The sequence below is a fragment of the Lissotriton vulgaris genome, chromosome 9 (genome assembly GCF_964263255.1).
Source record: "Lissotriton vulgaris chromosome 9, aLisVul1.2, whole genome shotgun sequence".
Taxonomy (NCBI): domain Eukaryota; kingdom Metazoa; phylum Chordata; class Amphibia; order Caudata; family Salamandridae; genus Lissotriton; species Lissotriton vulgaris.
Genome location: NC_141697.1, coordinates 1179509115 through 1179532810, shown reverse-complemented (window position 1 = coordinate 1179532810; position 23696 = coordinate 1179509115). Strand labels below are relative to the sequence as shown.

The 23696-nt window shown below is 35.3% G+C and overlaps 1 protein-coding gene across 1 annotated transcript; it reads left to right on the top strand.

Annotated features, from left to right (window-relative positions):
- Window positions 1-3705: 3705 nt before the first annotated feature.
- LOC147692980 (uncharacterized) lies at window positions 3706-23005 on the top strand. The gene is made up of 5 exons (XM_086936862.1): window positions 3706-3777; window positions 11024-11094; window positions 19411-19848; window positions 21234-21449; window positions 22745-23005. The coding sequence occupies exons 3-5, from the start codon at window positions 19411-19413 to the stop codon at window positions 23003-23005; spliced, it is 915 nt and encodes a 304-aa protein (XP_086792988.1). The 5' UTR covers window positions 3706-3777; window positions 11024-11094.
- The last annotated feature ends 691 nt before the right edge of the window (window positions 23006-23696 follow it).

The following is a 23696-nucleotide window of genomic DNA, read 5'->3' as shown; positions in this document are numbered from 1 at the left end:
AGGAGGAAAATGTTTGCGCATGTAAGTTTAGCCCTTTCTGTGAAAGTAATTTGTCCCCTTTTTTAGTTAATATGCTCAAATCGTAGGGCTGAGAGTTAGATGAGCACAAGCATGTGTTTGTCGCAACACTAGATTTAGTCAGAGCATGAAGGCCCGTTACATTTACTGAGAGCATAAAGAACAGCTAGGATAAGGTGAGACACGACGACTTTCAGTGCAAAGTTATACATCGGCAAACTGCATTTAGGAGGAAAATGTTTGCGCATGTAAGTTTCGCCCTTTCTGTGAAAGTCATTTGTCCCAGATTTTATACTGAGAGCATAAAGAACAGTTAGGATAAGGTGAGACCGACGAGTTTCAGTGCAAAGTTATACATCGGAAAACTGCATTTAGGAGAAAAATGTAGGTAGATTTACGATTTAAATGTTTGCGCATGTCTACTTTATTCATTGCCTTTGAAAATTCGAACACATGCTTACTTTGTAAGGCCTTGCTGTTTATTGCAATTCGTCATTATGTACATTTTGGATGCCTTGTTTGTGCGATGCCAGATTTTATTTCATATGCTCAAATCGTAGGGATGAGAGTTAGATGAGCACAAGCATGTGTTTGTCGCAACACTAAATTTAGTCATTGCATGAAGGCCCGTTACATTTACTGAGAGCATAAAGAACAGTTAGGATAAGGTGAGACACGACGACTTTCAGTGCAAAGTTATACATCGGCAAACTGCATAAAGGAGGAAAATGTTTGAGCATGTAAGTTTAGCCCTTTCTGTGAAAGTCATTTGTCCCAGATTTTATACTGAGAGCATAAAGAACAGTTAGGATAAGGTGAGACCGACGAGTTTCAGTGCAAAGTTACACATCGGAAAACTGCATTTAGGAGAAAAATGTAGGTAGATTTACGATTTAAATGTTTGCGCATGTCTACTTTATTCATTGCCTTTGAAAATTCGAACACATGCTTACTTTGTAAGGCCTTGCTGTTTAATGCAATTCGTCATTATGTACATTTTGGATGCCTTGTTTGTGCGATGCCACATTTTATTTCATATGCTCAAATCGTAGGGATGAGAGTTAGATGAGCACAAGCATGTGTTTGTCGCAACACTAAATTTAGTCATTGCATGAAGGCCCGTTACATTTACTGAGAGCATAAAGAACAGTTAGGATAAGGTGAGACACGACCACTTTCAGTGCAAAGTTATACATGGGCAAACTGCATTTACGATGGAAATGTTTGCGCATGTAAGTTCAGGCCTTTCTGTGAAACTAATCTGTTCTTTTGAGCAGCGGTATTACGAGCACATTTTTCAGTTTTTATACGCGCAAACAAATCAGTAATAATACGTATCACTTTAGATTTAAATTGTCTTGCATATACATTTGGCCAATTTCCCCATGTTTTTGTATAATGCCTTTGAGTTCTTTTTCATACATCGCCAATAGGTACATTTACGATATAAATGTTTGCAAACTGTGCATTTAGGATGAAAATGTTTGCGCATGTAAGTATGCCTTTCTGTGAAACTAATTTGCAGTAAGAATACGTATCACTTTACAATTCAATTGTGTTGCATATACATTTGGCCAATTTCACCATGTTTTTCGTTAATCCATTTCAGTGCTTTAGGTAAGACTAATCTTTCACACACACATATATATATATATATATATATATATATATATATATATATATATATATATATATATATATATATATATATATATGTTCAGTTACAACTTTAGTTCACAAACTGCTTTGCACAATGCGAGAAATTAAATAAAACACTGACAACATTGCTTCTTTTATTTTCACTACGTGCATGCGCGGATTTCTATATTTTTAAAGGCACATACAAACCAGTAACGTGACACAAATAATTGCCATACTATTACATTAGAACGCATTAATCGCTAATACGCAAAGCTTTAGCTAAGATTCAATTTGCACAGTTTGCATGAGAAAATCACTGCTTTTTTTGCCTGCACTCATAATATTTTGCTAATGCTATTTTTGTTTTGTAGGGTAAAAAAAGTACACGTTTGTTGCAACTGACCCATCGACTACACAATTTGAAATTCGTTATATAAACACGGTATGTTAATACTTTATTTATTTTACTTAATACATTTCTTTTTTTAATAATTGCTGTTTGAACTGAGCATTCTTTGCTGTATACTTATACAAAAAAAATTTCGCTCATAAAGCACATCTTATGCTTTTGTACAAGAGCGGCACTGGTAAAGTTGTAGTCAACAGAGAAGGAAAACTTATAACAAACACTTTTTTACAGGTCCCTGTAGGAAATGCTTTGACTCATTTACCACACGCAATATACATAGATCTCTTTCTTTCCTGCCTTCCCATTCAATTTCTTTCTTGCCTTTCCTTATGTCTCTCTTCTGCATTTACTCTGCATCTCCTTCACAATTTTACATTCACTGGCCTTTCTTTCACTCTCGCATTATTCTTCTCTCCTTTTCTCCTACTTTCTCTTTCTTTTGCTCTCCTTCTCTCTCCTGCATCCTCACTCTTCTGCCCTCACCCTATATATTCATCCCCACCTTCTTTACAGGTCCCGGCAGCAAATGCTTACATACTAAGCTAGCACATGCAACATACATACATTTCACTCTCTTGACTTCCATTTCAATTTTGCATTTTTGCCTTTATCTCTTTTGCATTTACTCTGCATCTCCTTTCCCATTTTGCCATCAGTCTTTCTCTTTTATTTACTCCTGCTCTATTCTTCCCTCACTATTACACCTACTTTCTTTCTTCTTCTCTTCTCCCTCTTTTTTTCATCCCCTCTCTTATACCTTCTCTCTCCTGTTTTAATCTTCTTTCCTTCTATCATGCACACTTTCTTTTACTCCCTCTCTATTCAGCTCTCACTTTTACCCATCCTTTTCTTCTCTCTCCTGCTCTCTATTTTTTGCGTCCTCCCCCTTCTGCTTGCTATCTCCCGACTTATCTATTATGCTTATCTCTTTTACCTTCTCTTTTCCTATTCCTTCTATCTTTATTTCTCTCACTCTCTTGATATCTTAACCTTTTGCCCCTCTCTTCTTCCATACACTTTCCACCACTCCTTCTTTCTCTCCTCCTTATATCTCGCTCTTTTGTATTCCTTCTTTATTTCTCTCAATTTTGCACACTCTACCCATCTTACTTTCACACTCTTGTGCTTTTCTTCTTTATATACCCTTTTTCACATTCTTTTGTCAAAATCAAGTTCCTCCCGTTCTCTCTTGCACTCTCTCTTCCTTTTTTCAATTACCAGCTGCTCTCTCCTTCCTTCTTGCTCCCTCTCTATTATGCTTCACTCTTTATCTATCTATCATACTTCTATTTCCTGCACTCTCTTACTTCTTTATTTTTGTCTTTATCTTTGTCGTCTTTTCACTTCTTTGCGTTCTCTCCTTATCAAGCTTCTTTTTAACTTGCACTGTTCATCATCCTTCTCCTTTTTTATTTTCACTCCTTTTCTTTTTGCCTATCCTCCCCTCTTTCTATCCATCTCTCTCTTCTTCCTGACCTCTATCTCTTTCCACCTTGCTACTTTATAGTCTTTACTACTATACTAGTTACTCTATAATACATAGTGCTTCTAATTCTCTATTTACAACTTCTAATATACTTCACACAAATGTCCTCACTCTTTTCAATCTTTTGCTAACAGTATATTTTACTTTTACAGGACAAAAAAATTGCCATTTGGTGCAACTGCCCCATCGAGGACACATCTTTCAAATTCGTTCATTCAACACGGTACGTTCATACTTGAAACTTATTTTACTTTAGACTTTTTTGGGTAGTACTTCCTGTCTGTACTGGGCATTCTTTGCTAGATAGTTATACACAAAAGTTTGCCTCATAAACAACATTTAATTTAGTTTGGAGATGAAAGCAGCACTGGTGAGGTCGTAATCAGGAGAGAGGTCAAAGGTAAAGGAAAACTTATAACTAAGACTTTGTTCTTTCTGTCTGTACTGGGCATTCTTTGCTGGATATACACAAAAGTTTGCCTCATAAACAACATTTGATTTAGTTTGGAGATGAGCAAATGCTTAGATACTGAGACAGCACATGCAACATATATACATCTCCTTCTCTTGCCTTCCCTTTCAATTTTGCATCTTTGCCTTTCCTCTCTCTTGCATCTCCTTCATGATTTTGCCAGCACTCTTTCTATTTCATTTACTCCTGCTCTATTCTTTCCTCACTTTCTCCTACTTTCCTTCTTTTTTTCCTCTCCCTCTTTTGCATCCTTTCTCTTCTACACTCTCTCCTGTATTCCCCTCTTCTCTTTCTTTCTATCATGCACTTTCTTTTACTCACTCTTTTTGCTCTCACTTTTACTCCTCCTTACCTTCTCTCTGATGCTCTTTCTATCTTGCGTCTCGGCTTGCTCTCTCTACTTATGCTTGCTCTCTCCCTACTTATCTATTATGCTTATCTCTCCTTCCCTCTCTTTTCCTATTCCTTCTATCTTTATCTCTCTCCCTCTTGCTCTCTTACCTTTTGCCCCTCTCTTCTTGCATACCCTTTCCATCTCTCTCCTTTCTTTCTCTACTTCCTAAATGTAGCTGTCTCTTGAATTCATTCTTTATCTCTCTATTTCCTGAGTCCTTTCTCCTTTCTGCTTCCTCTCTCCCTTTTCTATCATGCTTATCTCTCCTGCCATCTCTTTTCCTATTCCTATCTTTATCTCTCTCCCGCATGCTCTTACCTTTTGCCCCTCTCTTCTTCTTGCATACTCTTTCCATCTCTCTCCTTTCTTTCTCTCCTCCTTATGTCGCTATCTTGTATTCCTTCTTTATTTCTCTTTATTTTGCCCACTCCATCTTACATTCACACTCTTGTGCTTTTTTCATCTATACTCTCACCTTCTTTCTTCCATCACAATCTGTTCCCTCCTGCTCTCTTTATCGCTCTCCTATATATATCTCTCCTTTCTGCTCTCTCCTTCTCCCTACTACCCCCTATTTCAACTGCTCTCTCTTTCCTTCTTGCTCCCACTCGATTATGCTTCTCTTTTTATCTCCCTCCTTTCTGCTCTTTTCTCTTTGTCATCAATCTCCCTCTTGCACCCTCTTCCAACTGCTCCATTCTTACTTATTTCTTGCTCATGCCCTCCTTCCCACCCTCTCTTTACCTCATGCATTTTCTCTCTCTCCCTTGCTCTCCCTTTTGCCCTCTCTTTTACTTTCACTTTCTATCTCCTTCCCTATGTTGTTCTCCATTTCCATCTTGCACTCCTTCTCTTTCTTGTCCTCTGACTCCATTCTGCACTCTCTTCTCTCTCCTTTTTGCTCTTTTTTCTCTCTCCTGCACCCTATTCCATCTCCTCTCTCTCCTTCCTTCTTCCTCCCTCTCTATCATGATTATTTTTGTATCTCCCTTCTGCTATTTTCCCTTTGCCATCACTCTCCCTCTTGCCCCCTCTTCCAACTGCTCCCTTCTTAATTCTTTCTTGCTCATGCACACCCTCCCTTTAACTCCTGCTTTCTCTCTTTCTTGCTCTTCCTTTTGCACTCTGTGACTTTCACTTTCTATCTCCTTCCCTATCTTGTTCTGGCTTTCCATCTTGCACTCCTTCTATTTTTTGCCCTATGCCTCCATTCTGCAGTCTTTTCCCCTTTCTACGTTCTCTCTCATGATCTCCATTATCTTGCATCCTCTTTACTTCCTTATCTATCATACTTCTATCTCCTGCACTCTCTTCCTCTTTCTCTATCTTCTTTTTACCTCCTCTCTGCGTACTCCGTTCTTTTTTTTGCACTCTCTCTTCTTTTTTTAAATTACTTCTTTATTCTTTCTTCTCTATATATCTCTCCTTTCTGCTCTCTTCCTTCTTCTTCCTGCCCCCTATTCCATCTGCTCTCTCCTTTCTTCTTGCTCCTTTTCTATCTATCATGCTTCTCTGTCCTGCACTCTCCTTCTTTTCTAATACTCTCCGTGCTCCTCTTCCTCCCTATCTTTCATTCTTCTCTCTATCTCTTTTATGCTTTCTTTTCTCTCTACCATCCCTCTCTCCTGCACCCTCTTCCATCTGCTCTCCCTCCCTCCTTGCTCATGCCCTACTTCTTACTCTTCCTTTACCTTCTGCCTTTCTTCTTACTCCTGCGTATTATCTGCTTCCTGCCTTCACTCTCCATCTCTGTCCTTAAAAGATACCATCTCTTACCTGCAAGAAATCCCTTGTACCATGGAGACGGAGACAGACAGCGAGCCAAGGATCCCAACCGGAAATTCTTCCCCCCACCGGGCCGTCGCAAAATACCTGCAGAGAACAAAAAAAAATATGTGATTAAACATTTCGGATGGGGCATTCAAAAAATACAGTCATTTATATTACAAAAGACACCATCGCTTACCTGCAATTTGTTCCGCCACAGACAAAGAAACCTGATACGTCATCAAAGGCAGGTCTCGGCAATGCCGGGCCAGAATCGGGGGCGTTCCCGGCGTCGTTTTGTCGGCAAAAGCCAAAGAATCTTGAACGCCCCTGAGTCTGCTTTAAATTGACGGACAGGCCCCTCGTCCAATGGCTAGGCTCAATTTATGGAGCCAGACAATGAATGACGAGGGCCGACCCAAACTCACACTACAGTTCTCATTAGGTTTTGGCCTGCGCAAAAAAGCTGCTCCCTTTGCGCCCTGCGTCCTTTCTCCTTTCTGCTTGCTCTCTCCATCCTTTTCTATCATGCTTATCTCTCCTGCCCTCTCTTCCTATTCCTTCGATCTTTATCTCTCTGCCTGTTGCTCTCTTACCTTTTGCCCCTCTCTTCTTCTTGCATACCCTTTCCATCTCTCTCCTTTCTTTCTCTGCTCCTTATGTCACTATCTTGTATTCCTTCTTTATTTCCCTTTATTTTGCCCACTCCATCTTATATTCACACTCTTGTGCTTTTCTTCATCTACCCTCTCACCTTCTTTATTCCATCCCTCTCTTTACATCATGCTTTTTCTCTCTCTCCCTTGCTCTCCCTTTTGCCCTCTCTCTTACTTTCACTTTCTATCTCCTTCCCTATATTGTGCTACATTTCCATCTTGCACTCCTTCTCTTTCTTGCCCTCTGACTCCATTCTGCACTCTCTTCTCTTTTCTCTCTCCTTTTTGCTCTCTTGCTTCTTACTCTTGACCCCTATTCCATCTGCTCTCTCTCCTTCCTTCTTCCTCCCTCTCTATCATCATTCTTTTTTTAACTCCCTTCTGCTATTTTCCCTTTGCCATCACTCTCCCTCTTGCCCCCTCTTCCAACTGCTCCCTTCTTAATTCCTTTTTGCTCATGCACACCCTCCCTTTAACTCCTGCTTGCTCTCTTTCTTGCTCTTCCTTTTGCACTCTGTGACTTTCACTCTCTATCTCCTTCCCTATGTTGTTCTGCCTTTCCATCTTGCACTCCTTATATTTTTTGACCTCTGCCTCCATTCTGCAGTCTTTTCCCCTTTTCTACGTTCTCTCTCATGATCTCCATTTATCTTGCATCCTCTCTACTTCCTTATCTATCATACTTCTATCTCCGGCACTCTCTTCCTCTTTCTTACTTATCTTTCTCTAACTTCTTTTCACCTCCTCTCTGCATACTCCGTTCTTTCTTGGCACTCTCTCTTCCTTTTTTTAATTACTTCTTTATTCATTCTTCTCTATATATCTCTCCTTTATGCTCTCTTCCTTCTTCCTGCCCCCTATTCCATCTGCTCTCTCCTTTCTTCTAGCTCCTTTTCTATCTATCATGCTTCTCTGTCCTGCACTCTCCTTTTTCTTTTCTTTTCCTCTTTCTAATACTCTCCGTGTTCCTCTTCCTCCCTATCTATCATTCTTCTCTCTATCTCCTTTATGCTTTCTTTTCTCTCTACCATCCCTCTCTCCTGCACCCTCTTCCATCTGCTCTCTCTCCCTCCCTCTTGCTTATGCCCTACTTCTTACTCTTCCTTAACATTCTGTCTTTCTTCTTACTCCTGCGTTTTATCTCCTTCCTGCCTTCACTCTCCATCTCTGTCCTCATCTTGTCTTCTCTTTCTATCTTGCACTCTTTGGCTCACTGTCTCAGTCTCCATGGTGCAAGGACCCCCATAGAGAGAGATGTAGATGGAGGGCAGTAAGAAGAGAGCAGTTGGAAGAGGGGGCAAGAGGAAGAGTGATGGCAAAGGGAAAAAAAAGCAAAAAGGAGAGGGAGATAAAGAATAAGGATAGATAAGGCAAGAGAGAGAGTATGCAGAGAGTGAGCAATAGAAAAAACAGATAAAAAAGAGAAAGTTAAAAGGATAAGAGGGAGCAAGTGCAAGAGAAAAATAGTACATAGGGAGGAAGAGAAAAAAAAGACAAAAAGAAACGTAAGGGTAGAATGAAGTCAAAAAATCCTTTTCAAACTTAAAAAAAAAAACGATTCAAAAGAGACAGTCATTTATTTGTTACAAAACACATCGCTTACCTGAAAGTTGTTACGCCAAGGAGGAGACCCAACACGGAAACACTAGAGAGAACAGCCCAAAAAAAAACATATTATAAGAATATAAACAAAATAGTTAAACACCTGTAAGAGAAATACTAATTACATTACAATTTAAAACGCATACCTGAAATCCCTTGTGCCATGGAGACAGCGAGCCATTTATCCCAAGACAAAATGCCGACCGGAAATAGTTACTATCTTGCACTCTTTGTTTCCTATCTTCTCGCTCCATTGTTCACTTACTTTTCGTCTTCCCTCTCTCTTCCTCCCTCTCTTCCTCCCTATCTACTATTCTTCTCTCTTGCACATTCTCCCTGTTTTCCCTTTAACTTTCTCTCTTTTCTATCTTTTATCTGTTTTTTCCTCTTGCTCACTCTCTGCATCCACTCTTTCTCTCCTTCTTTATCTATCATTTTTTTTTTTTTTTTTTTTTTTTTTTTAATCTGTTTTATTGATACACTTGGTATACAGTTACATTTCTTGTGTGCATAATTCAAAGGGGAAACAACAATTGGAGCAGCTCGTACATCATCAATGCGAATGTTGGCGACAGTTGAAAGTTGATAATTGCGCCCGTTGTTAAAGAACTGCATACGTTGTCATGTGGTGGTCACTGCATTCACCAGACCAATTTCTTTATCTATCATTATTCTCTTTATCTCCCTCTCCGCTTTTTCCCCCTTTGCTATCACTCTTCCTCTTGTTTCCCCTTTGCTATCAATCTTCCTCTTGCCCACTCTTCCAACTGCTCTCTTCTTTACTGCCCTCCATCTACATCTATCTCTATGGGGGTCCTTGCACCATGGACACTGACAGCGAGCCAAAGATCTCAAGACAAAATGGCAACAAGAAATACTTGCCCAACCCTGCTGTCAAATACTGCAACAAAAGAAAAATAAATTTAGTCACATTCGGCGCATTCAAAGTGACAGTATTATCAGCTTTACAAAACACAACATTGCTTACCTGAAAGTCTTTACACCACTGAGCTGGCCCTCTTGCTCCTGCACTTTCTTCCATCCATTCCTCCTTCTTGCTCATGCCCTACATCCTACCCTCCCTTTTTCTCTCTCTCTCATGTCCTCTCTCCTTCCTGCCTTCACTCTCTATCTACGTCTCCATCTTGTCTTCACTTTCTATCTTGCACTTTTTTTACTTGCTATCTTCTCACTCCATTCTGCACTTACTTCTCTTCTTGCTTTCTAGCTCTCTTGATCTCTTATGTGTCTCCTCTCTTCATCAACACTTTCAAGCTACTTTGTGTGCTTTACACACATTTTTCCACTTCACTTTACTAAGTTAGTGTGAGCATCCCTATAAGGCTATATAGATATATAGATGATGTTAACTATAGTGTTTATTTAGGAACACTATGCAACAACTATAGAACACCCTGGACAAACGCAATGACTTATATTTACAACTAATTGTGTGAAAGTTTTATATGTTTGTCTGTTATTTCTTTTACAGGTGCACAAACACTCCGCAATTAGGAGTATTTTTGGAATGAGCAATTGCTCTTCCCCCTTTTTTTTATGCACTAAATCATTTTTTGGATATTTTCACTTTCACGCCCCCAGGTCAGGGTGGGCGATTAGAGAGTCCATACCGCCGGGGTATAATTCTGTCATTATAAATGCCTAAGTAAATGTAAACAACTGTAAAACATGAAACATGTTGACTGACTAATTAGTATTTTAATTTAACAAATCCATTACCTTGGGCATTAAATTCAGACACATAACTCTTTCATTTGTGTACTAAGCATCAAGAATTATAGATTTTTACTTACACATTAGGCAGTTTTAATTATAAAACTCACAACATGCCTTTTTCACAAAACCTGCTCCGCAGTCTTCTGGCGTCGTAGCACACCAAAGAGGCATTCGGCCTCTTTGGTGGGGCCCAATGATGAAGCATGACACTGACTAGGTCGGTGTGTGAGGGCTTTCTTTTCCACCTAAAGTGAGTGTGCAATTCCCCAGTTGCATCACTCAGTCTCTGTGGCAATTTCAGATTTATTTAACGTCTCTTCTATTGTTTATATAGATTTAACAAGGGATTAAGTGTTCCTTAATCTCACTACCTCTCCTATTCCTTTGTACTTGCTTAAAATTACAAACAATGCATCTAATACACTCTTTACAACTTCGCATAAAAATCACATCATGTAATTTACATTTCTATTTTTTGGTAGCTTGCATTCTACACCTCTATATCCTCTCTTCCTTATCAGACTTCTCTCTTTTCCTTATCTTTCTCTTCATCTTTCCACTACTCTCAATATTGCCTAACCACCCCTCTTTATTAACATCTCTTCTTCCTGCCCTCCATCTCTCTCTCTATCTTGCTCACTTTATCCTCCTTACTACTATACTTCACTAGTTACTCTATACTACATACACTTCTAATACTCGATTTACGACTACTAATATGCTTCACTCAGTCCACACACATACTACATATACAACTTCTACACATAGTCTTGAGTATCGAACCGCTTTTATTATATTAATATGTCAACTCAATATTAATGCTTGTTTCATTCTTCCTTAGATTGCCAATTGATTGAATAACATCAGACGTTCATAATTGTTTGACACAACATCAGTGAAAACATCATCACGGTAAAAGTATCTATTTTGCTTCTGTATTGACTTGTAAGTATAGAAATAGCAAAGGAAAAAACAAGACACATATCAACACACACACATATATATATATATATATATATATATATATATATATATATATATAGTATATACTTAGAATTCGAAAAGATCATATAGAAGATTTCCATAGGTAACATTAATCTTAAGAAAAAAAATTAGTTAACAAAAAAGTAAAAGTAATTGCTTTTTATTTTGCTACCAGCTCCAACTATAAAACAATTCCAAAACAATAGAGTGGATTTAGAGAAAAAAAACTAGACCAAATCAGATATATAATTAGTTATTACAAAAATTATATATATATTTATATACTTACCATTGAAAATTATTTCTTTTATAAAGACAATTGCTAATTGTTTGGAAATATATACAATTAGAAGTATGTTTTTTAAATAAGCTATCAACCTGTAACTTGGAATATATTTAACAGTAAAATAACTATATATATATACATATAAATATATCCAAATATATATATATATCCAAATATATATATATATATATATATATATATATATATATATATATATATATATATATATATATATATATATATATATATATATGCTAATAGTATAACTTATAGCTAGTACATCACTAAAATTGTAAACAAAATACATCTAAATCGGCTATCTAAAATACAAAGCAAAAAAATAGTGTTCAATTAATTGCCTTGCATTATAGTTAACTACAAAAGAAAATATAAATTAGCAATATATATATATATATATATATATATATATATATATATATATATATATAGATTTAATAAGAGAACGAAAATAGACTCGCCTATAACAAAAAAATCTAGCAATACTGTAGCGATATCAAATTATTTCATAAATTAGATTAGCTAAGATGCAAATACTAGCAGCAGATTATCATCAAGGTCATGACAAATTTACATGCAATTCTAGAGGTTATCAATGCTTGCCAAATAGTACTTTTGCAATTATACACAACTATTACAAAGATGCACATACATGGACTAAAGAAGACTTGCATTACATTATGAAATTAGGTGATGCTTTATATATAGATATGCATTTACTTAATAGCGAACAACTTAGGCATCCAGATGAGTTACCAAATTTTATTGAACACAATACTACTATCTATTCTCTTAAACTTAAAGAACCTTATTATGGAGACATATTACAACAATGTGACCCTTCGTTTCCAAATCTCAACAAAATATTAAAACCTGCACTTGATTCCAACTCCGGTGTTATACTTTGCATGGAAATTTATGTTATTTCCATTTTTAAGAAAAATGATTCGTACTTTGTATTTGACTCACATAGTCGTGATAAGACTGGAATGCCTCATCCAAATGGAACATGTATTACTATACAGTTCACATTTGAAAAACTTCTAGAGTACATCACTAATCTGGCACACTATCTTAAGAAACCAAACCTGAATTGTGTGCCGTATGAATTAACTCCAATACAAATAAGTACGATTACAAAAGAATCACTTCAAAAAGCAATGGTGCGTCATGAAAAAAATAAGAATGCAGTAGCACCGAAATTTTTTTATGTGTATTCTACTAAAGGTAGTGAAAATTTTTTCACACAAGCATTTGAAATGCGTATAGAAAATGCCAAAAAAATCATTCAGAGATGTCAATCTAAAAAAAATACTTTTTGGAATAAGGAACAGCCATTAGCATTTTTAGATAATACTCCTAGTACTAGTACGTATTCCTGTGCAATTCTCACTACAACAGGGCCTAATAATCAATCTAAAAAGAACAGCAAGCAGATCAGCACAACACAATATACTAATACACCAGAAGAGACTACTCCTACTGACACATATGCAAGTATACTTAAGAAAACACTTAAGAGCAACACAGAAAGACGACATATTAATAGCACACACATAAATGTACAACAAACAATACCAGCAAGTAATTTAAATACCAACACATATTCTACTAATGTAATTAATAACACACACATAAATGTACAACAAACAATAAACACAAGTAATGTACATACAAACACATATTCAAGTGATTACTATAATACATATAAACTTATTACTGGAAGTAATGACAGTTTACTACATGATAATATACACAATAGCACATTGCAGAACAAGGAAAGTAGCACAAATAATACCAATATAGATTCAAATATTTTAACACAAACGCCACAAAAAATTCCCTTTTTACATAACACACATCCACAGGAAAAAAATACACATAGTGATAAAACTATTCACTATACACATTGTCTTCAAAATAGTATATTTGCTATTCTAAAGAACTACTGTAAACCAGCATATATTTGGGATAGTGTAGACTTGCACTGTATTATGAATCTTGGAGATGCTTTGTACACTGAAATGCACTCTGTCGATGAACAAGATTGTATGCAACCTCTAAAGTTACCAAATTACATAGTTAGCAATGCCATAATCTATTCTACAAAGCTCAAAAAATGCTTTAGCGAAGAACTAACAAAATCAGCACAAACTTTACATAGTAAATTTATATCTGCATTAACTTCTACAATTAATTCACAAACTGGTATATTGATCTCTATAGGTAGATATATAATTTCAGTCTTCAAAACTATACATACATACTCTCTATTTGATTCACATAGCCAAAATGAAAATGCAATACAACATCCTAATGGAACATGTATTGCTATCCAAATGGACTCTATTAATCTTATTATAGAATACATCCTAAAGTTAGGCAATAGAGAACAAATTACAAATTCTGAGAGTATTACTTTAGATTTAACTACAGTGAACATAACAACAATTAGCAAAAAAGGATTACACCAAACACAACGGAATCATAAACAAGGAAATGTAAAGTCTAGAAAAAACATATATGTTCATACGACACATATATCTATAAATGCATTAGGGGAAATTCCTTCAAATAACTTACAAGTAGAAAATACAATAATAAACACACAAAACAGCAATAGTCAGGACAATAGACTGCATGTAACAGAAGACAGTTATTTACCTTCACACATAGCTCTTAACAATACAGAGATAATAAACACATTAACAGCTAATGTTGAATCACTAATTCAACCAACCAATATAGAAATTCTAGAAATAAACAGTAATAGAAAAAGAAAACGGACACAAAACAAAGAGAATGAACCTAATCATAGACATATAGCAGGTCAAACAACAAATGAGATAATTAGGATATTTCAGGAAGAAATACGATATGGACCCGAGTACACTTGCACTATTTGCAATCAACTATGGCATAAGCAAAGTCTTCAAAATACACACAGTATTAGTAAGAGAGCTAAATTCATAGAATGTAATATTAGCAAATACAGAACAAATGAGATATGCAGAACATGTTACACATATATATCTAAAGACAAAATACCTCCATGTTCAGTATATAATGGGATGACATTTCCTGATATCCCACCAGTCTTACACTTGCATAACTTAGAAGAAAGATTAGTATCACCAAGAATACCTTTTTTACAAATTAGAACATTACCACGTGGATTCCAAAAATCTCTATCAGGTGCAGTAGTAAATGTCCCTGCAGACGTTATGACAACAGTAACTGTTTTACCAAGGCAAATTAATGATAACATGACAATTCCAATAAAATTAAAAAGGAAATTAAGTTATAAATCTTATACCCATTATGAAAATGTTAGACCAAATAAAGTTAAACGTGCAGCTTTATATTTAGCCACTACAAGCACTTTGTTTCAAGAATATGGAATCACTATTAATAAAGATTGGGATTATACAACACAAGATATACATTCTTGTGATGAGACTTCAGATACAAGTAATACGTCAGATTCCTCAGACAACATTCCAGCAGGAAATTTAGATACTATGTTAGATAATGAAACTATTACTACAGAAACAAATAATATTTTAAGTTTAGCACCTGCAGAATATAACACACCAAGAGGCCTGTATGAAGACAAAGATTCTGAATATTTGGCATTCCCAACTATATTTTGCGGAAAACGAAGGCCGACTAATGAAGAAAGGCATGTCCCAATACATTACAGCACAATCTGTCAATCAGAAGTAAGAAGTAATGATCTAAGAGTAGCAAAGTGTGTTACTAATCTTTTCTTTAAATTAAAAACCTTACACATTAAACAATTACAGAGCAAAATATTTATATCTCTTAGGAAATACTTTAATAATGGAAACATTATAACTGCCAAAGACATAAAGAATAAATTAGATACAATTTTGCAGTATAATGAAGGATACAAAATACTTAAAACTATCCGTAGTTCACCACCATATTGGGAGCAATGCAAAAAAGACCTCTTTGCTATGATTAGACAATTAGGATTACCAACATTTTTTATAACTTTATCTGCTGCAGAAACAAAATGGTATCACTTAATTAACATATTATTACGTACAGAAAAGAGACCAGAATGCACAAAAGAAGAATTTAACAATATGTCATGGGAAACAAAATGCAAATTAATACAGCAAAATCCCATTACATGTGCAAGACATTTTGACTTCCAGGTTCGGAAATTATTTAATTCTGTTTTATTGCATGAAAGTAATCCAATTGGCAAAATTATTGATTACTTTTATAGAGTGGAATTCCAACAACGGGGATCACCACATATACATGCTATAATATGGATAGAAAATGCTCCATTATATGAAACTTCTGATCGAAATGAAGTCACTACTTTCATAAATAAGTATGTTACATGTGCAAAAACAGAAGAACCAGATATAGAGTCTTTACTACCTCTACAAAGACACGGCCATACCAAAAACTGCCGTATCAAACATAAAAGAACATGCAAATATCATTATCCCAGATATCCAATGCCTGAAACTTTTATACTAGAACCAATAGAGCTAGACAAAACAAATAACGAGCTCTTACAGCAAATTGAACTAATACATCTAACTATAAATAGCCCAGAATTTTCAAATTATACTTTTGAACAGTTTTTACATTCAATGAACATAGATCTAAAACAATATACTTTATGTATACAATCTATTATACAAAAAAATACTATTTTCTTGAAAAGGACACCAGCTGAATGCTTTATAAATAACTACAATCCAACTATTTTGAAAGCATGGCAAGCAAACATAGATATACAATACATCTTAGATGCATATGCATGTGCTGTGTATATTGTTTCATACATTAGTAAATCACAGCGAGGAATGAGCAAACTAATTGCCCAAGCTGCTAAAGAAGTACATGCCAATCCAAGTATTAAAGAACAACTTAAGCATATAGGGAACAAATTCTTAAACTGTACAGAAATAAGTGCCCAAGAAGCAGCATATCTAATACTACAAATTCCTTTACGGAAAAGTTCAAGATCTTTTGTATTTATCAATACAAGTCCTAATGAAAAGCGTACCTACTTATTAAAAGACATCGAAACTATCAATTCTTTACCAGATGAGTCTTGTAAAATACAATATGATAATATTATAGTCAGGTATAGTAAACGCCCTGTAAAATTAGAAACATGTACATTAGCTGACTATGCATCTATGTATAATGAAAAGAAAAAATGTAAAGGAAAAGAAGAAACAGGCCATGACAATTTCCTTATTGAAAATAACTTTCATAGCTCAGATGACGAAGAACTTGAGATAAATTTAGTAGACGAAACAAACTGCATAAAAAGAAAAAAAGCAAGAGTAATTCGCTATTGCAGATTTAACATCAAAAATGACTCAGAAAATTACTATAGAGAATTGCTCATGCTTTTTTACCCATGGCGAAATGAACATAATATAATTAATAACAAGGAAACTTATTATGAACGCTATCTAGAACTTAAAAATGCAGTTGATTCAAACCATAATAAATATAATAAACATAATAAACCACTAACAACTAATAGCAATGAAACTAGTATATTAGATACATTGCTACCACCAATAGATACAGAAGAAGAAAACACCATATTCCATGAAGTGCAAAATAATGAAAACCCATTGTATGACCTATCATTTGATTTAGGGATTAGAAGTACAAGTAGAGAAGAATCAGTAAGCAATAACATAATGCCAAAAGAACAATATGATAGTATAATGCAAAATCTAACAGCAGAACAACTTAACTTTATATATCATCATTTGCATTGGGTTAAAACAAAAGAAACACCATGCTACACATTTTGTACAGGTGGTGCAGGAGTAGGCAAAAGTTTCCTTATAACAGCACTTTACCAAACATTAGTACGTTATTACAATACAAAAGCAGGAGAAAACCCAGATAACATATATGTATTGCTTACAGCTCCAACTGGCAAAGCAGCACATAACATTCAAGGCCAAACACTACATAGTACTTTTAAAATACCTATTTCACAAACACTAACTCATAGACAGCTAACTCATGAGAATAGAAGCACACTACAAGGTCAGCTAATGCATCTTAAATTGCTAATAATTGATGAAATATCAATGGTAGGGGCTAATGTATTCAACTTTATACATAATAGATTGCAAGAGATAAAAATGTCTGATCTCCCTTTTGGCGGAATATCTATTTTAGCAATTGGAGACTTTTACCAATTGAAGCCAGTTTTTGACCCATACATATTTGACAACCCAAAACATTCATATAGGCCAGTAAGTACTAATTTATGGCAGACACATTTCAAGTTATTTGAGTTGACTAAAATAATGAGACAACAAAATGACTTGCCATTTGCTCAACTACTAAACAGATTAAGAGAAGGGAAACAAACAAATGAGGATATTATACAGATAAAAACACGAGAAATAGAGCCACCTGAAAACATTAGCAAAACGATCCCTTACATTATGGGAACTAACAATGAAGTCAATAGCATAAATAATGCAGTTTTATTAGAACATATAACCCATTACCCAGTTTACACAGCTACAGCAATAGATACAGTTGCAGCAGACTTAAGTGAAGCAGTAAAAAAAAAAATACTCAAACAGTTGCCCACAGATTCTACTAAAACAATGAGCCTGCCATCAATATTACATATTGCATTGCAATTAAGATATGATTTAACTAACAATATAAATGTCAATGATGGTTTAACAAATGGTGCAACTGGTATAGTAGAATTTGTAGAAACGATCAATAACAGCCCAAATGTAATTTGGATTAATTTTGATAAAGAAACAGTAGGCAAATTAACAAGACAAGAAAACAAACACATATATCACAGTAATATTTTGCCTCATTGGACACCCATTCATGCTATTACACGGCATTTCCAATATACACAGAAATTTATAACTATTATACGCAAACAATTCCCATTGCGACAATCATCTGCAAGAACTATACATAGAACACAAGGAGAAACAATTGAGCCCATTTACATTCACTTTAACAACAGTAAAGTACATCATCTACATTATGTAGCTTTAAGCAGAGCTAAATCTTTAGACAACATATACATTAGAAACTTTCAGCAAGACAAAATAGCTGTACATCCAAAAGTGCATGAAGAAATGACACGTTTAAGAACACACATGCAATTACAAATATCAGTACCACAATTAGATAGCTATAGACAACAGTGTAATATAATTGTCCATAACATACGGTCCTTGCAAAGAAATTACACTGCTATTAAATCAGACCAAAATATCATGAACAGTGATATTATATGCCTCACTGAAATCAACACAACTAGAAAAGCAGATAAGAATACGTTCTTAATAGAACAATATCACCTAGTATTATTTGATAAATTTCACAACCAGCACACAAAGCATGGTATTGCCATTTACTACAAAAAAAACATGCTTTTATCGCCAATATATCAAACACAACACGATATTGACTTTTTATTTTTCACTCAGCATCTTAATGATTCAGAATACTTATTTATTATACTGTACAAACCACCACATGTACTTTTGCAGACATTACTACAAGTTTTAAGTAGCATAATTAACTTGTATCCAAATTCAAAATATGTCATCATGGGAGACTTCAATATAGATTTAACACAAATGTCACCAAACAGAACTTTGCTATTAGAATATATGCTGCAGCAATTTCAATGCCAGCAAAAAATACAACAATACACAACAGACTACAATTCTACACTAGATCACATCTATACTAATGACAACATCATGCACTACGGTACATTAGAATCATATTATAGTGATCACAAAGCATTATGGGTGGCAGTTTAAAATGCAACAACTTCATTAACATGCTATTTTATTACAGGTAATAGCAAAAGGGGAAAAATTTATGCTCAGAATGTGTACTAACATTTTCTCTCATTTCAGATGATTTCCATACAAGACCTCAAACAAATGAAACATGAAGACAACAAACCTTACCAAAAAACAATCCGAGCCAACGTAATAAAATGTTCGACAAAAACAAACTATACAAATGCAAAACAAGAGCACAAAGTCATGTATCATCTAGCTCTAGCTGATGAAAGTAGTTGCATTAAAGCAACGTGCTACAATGAGCCATTTTACCAGCAAACTAAAGAAGGACAAGCTATTATGATTCGCAATTTCTTAGCCAAAAACAATGTGATTATCATCACGAAACAAACGAAACTATCACGCATGATGCCCTTATCTATACCTCAAGAAATAATACAGGAGGCAGAATATATCCTACAACCCCCTGCTCCACCAATATCACCAATAAAAACAGTTAAAGCAGCTTCACTACGCTCATTAATGAGCATTTCTGGGACTATTGCTGAGGTAAGCTTATAAAAAAAAAAAAAACACTCACCCTTTTACAAACTCTCCCTCTTTGACAGACTCTGCCTCTTTGACAGACTCTCTCGCTCTTTGACAGACTCTCTCTCTCTTTGACAGACTCTCTCTCTCTTTGACAGACTCTGTCTCTCTTTGACAGACTCTCTCTCTTTGACAGACTCTCTCTTTCACAGACTCTTTCTCTCTTTCACAGACTCTCTCTCTCTTTGACAGACTCTCTCTCTCTTTGACAGACTCTCTCTCTTTCACAGACTCTCTCTCTTTGACTCTCTTTGACTCTCTTTGACTCCCTCTCTCTCTTTGACAGACTCTCTCTCTCTTTAACAGACTCTCTCTCTCTTTGACAGACTCTCTCTCTCTTTGACAGACTCTCTCTCTCTTTGACAGACTCTCTCTCTCTTTGACAGACTCTCTCTCTTTGACAGACTCTCTCTCTTTGACAGACTCTCTCTCTTTGACAGACTCTCTCTCTTTGACAGACTCTCTCTCTTTGACAGACTCTCTCTCTTTGTCAGACTCTCTCTCTTTGACAGACTCTCTCTTTGACAGACTCTCTCTCTTTGACAGACTCTCTCTCTTTGACAGACTCTCTATCTCTCTTTCAGCAGACTCTCTCTTTGACAGACTCTCTCTCTTTGACTCTCTCTTTGACTCTCTCTTTGACTACCTCTCTCTCTCTTTGACAGACTTTCTCTCTTTGACAGACTCTCTCTCTTTGACAGACTCTCTCTCTTTGACAGACTCTCTTTCTTTGACACTCCCTCTTTCTTTGATAGACTCTCTTTGACTATCTCTCTTTGACTCTCTCTTTGACTCACTCTCTCTCTTTGACAGACTCTCTTTGACACTCTCTCTTTGACAGACTCTCTCTTTGACAGACTCTCTCTCTTTGACAGACTCTCTGTCTTTGACAGACTCTCTCTCTTTGACAGACTCTCTCTCTCTTTAACAGACTCTCTCTCTCTTTGACAGACTCTCTCTCTCTCTTTGACAGACTCTCTCTCTCTTTGACAGACTCTGTCGCTTTGACAGACTCTCTCTGACAGACTCTCTCTGACAGACTCTCTCTGACAGACTCTCTCTCTTTGACAGACTCTCTCTCTTTGACAGACTCTCTCTCTTTCACAGACTCTCTTTCTCTTTGACAGACTCTTTGACAGACTCTTTGACAGACTCTCTCTCTTTGACAGACTTTCTTCGACAGACTGTCTCTCTTTGACAGACTGTCTCTCTTTGACAGACTGTCTCTCTTTGACAGACTCTCTCTCTTTGACAAACTCTCTCTCTTTGACAGACTCTCTCTCTCTTTCATAGACTCTCTTTTTGACAGACTCTCTCTAATTTCTATTACCAATTTTGTCTTACAGGAAGAAGAAATAAAAACAATTGTTATTGCTGGACAAGATACAAAACTTAAATCAATAACTGTGAAAGATACAACGGACTCAGTAAAAATAACTCTTTGGAGAGATGCCACTGACTTTCCCATAGAAATTGGATCCTACATAAAGATGACGCACCTGACAGTGCATGAATTTAATCACAATAAAATGTTAAACACAACAAGAAATACACAATTTCAAGTAAGTACAAATTATAAAAATATTAATAACTTGCTCTACTACTTATCTATACTATCTACTTTTTAAAACACCATCAAACTCTATATTCACTAATTACAATTCACTCAAACTCTCGCTTCTAATACTCTCTATCTAAATCGATTAAGCTATACTATGTATTCTACTAATCACTACTATAAAACTCACTAATACTCTCCACTAATAAATCTACTACTCAATCTTAACTACTCTCTCTTTATTACTCTCTCTCTTTGACAAACTCTCTCTCTTTGACAGACTCTCTCTCTTTGACAGACTCTCTCTCTTTGACATACTCTCTCTCTCTTTGACAGACTCTCTATTTGACAGACTCTCTCTATTTGACAGACTCTCTCTCTTTGACAGACTCTCTCTCTTTGACAGACTCTCTCTTTCTTTGACAGACTCTTTCTTTGACAGACTCTCTTTGACTATCTTTGACTATCTCTCTTTGACAGACTATTCGCTTTGACAGACTCTCTCTTTGACAGACTCTCTCTCTTTGACAGACTCTCTCTCTCTTTGACAGACTCTCTCTCTCTTTGACAGACTCTCTCTCTCTTTGACTCTCTCTCTTTGACAGACTGTCTCTCTTTGACAGACTGTCTCTCTTTGACAGACTGTCTCTCTTTGACAGACTGTCTCTCTTTGACAGACTGTCTCTCTGACAAACTCTATCTCTTTGACAGACTCAATCTTAACTACTCTCTCTTTATTACTCACACCATAAAAAAACACTATTACAGAAAAATATCATTCACTATTTCACAATAACTTACTAATAATGCCCAACTATCACTTACAAACATAACTTTAATACTAACACTTAAGTACACAATTTTTGGTAGTTTTCAAATTAACTTTATACTACTACGCCAATAAGTTCAATACTCCAAAAATACTTAACAATGCACTCTAAATCATACACACTCTACTAATAACTCAGTCTACTCACACTGCACTATTAACTATAATCACTATTTACAATACTATTCTAAAACACAAAACTAGCACCTAATACTCACTATTTATTAAAACTTACTTTTACTAAAGTAGCTATAACATTACAAAACAGTTTCTAATCCTCTATTATACACACTATATTATACCTTTTCACTATACCTACTCACAATCTATCCTTTCTTAAACTATCTTCACTACTTATTAACATTATTTAAAACTGCATATAACAAGAAATTTTTCCGTAGGTCATCACAAGAAAAGAAATAAAAGAACTTCATAAATATGAAATTAACTAAATTCTTTTTCCTTCACAGAAAATACAACCACCAGAAGAAGAAATAAATATGACTATATATGGCCTAGAAACTGCGAATCAGGAACACAGTACACTAAATGTACATATTGATAATGCAGAAAATTTACAATCTGTAGAAATAAATAACAATATTCTACTGGACTACTTCAATATACCACCGGACATTGACGACATTCAAGAAGCTCTAATGCCAATCTTGCCAAAAAATGTAAATGTAATATTACAAAATGGATACATACGAAAAATACATGAGTTGTAAAAAACAACACAATACTTTACTGTAAATAAAAGTACTAAAAGAAGATATTCAAATTATGATTCTGTAAAAAGGCTAAAAATACAGTATTTTAATTAAAGTTTAATTTTTTTGCAAACAATAATACTAAATATATTTACTTAAATAAAATTTTTAAAGCTTTTTATCTTGTATTTGCATTATTATTTACAGAGTACATAAGATATGTTAATAGACAATTTTACTTTAAAAATACTACAACAAATGCAATAATTCTATAGCAAATTGAGCAAAATGCAAAAAATGTTACTGTGCTAATTTTTTTTTTTACAGAGGCTACACCACATGCACTCATTCGATGTTATGTAGCAAATTCATCTGTCTTATACATTGTGAAAAAATGGTAACAAAAAAACATCCAAAGTTCATTGGAAATGCTACTCCCATGATAATGCTCATACGCCCACATTTTCATCCATCCACCCATCATTCACCCCACCACCTTTCCATACATCATTCATACATGCAACATTTTCTCCATCCATACATCCATCTTCCATACATCCATCTAACATTTCATTCTCCCAAATATACATCCATCCACACACCCTTTCATCAACTATCATTCATCCACTTACCTTTTCACACATCCATCCATGCAACTTTTTATTTAGCCTTTCAACCTCCAATCCATACATCCTTCATCCATCCACGC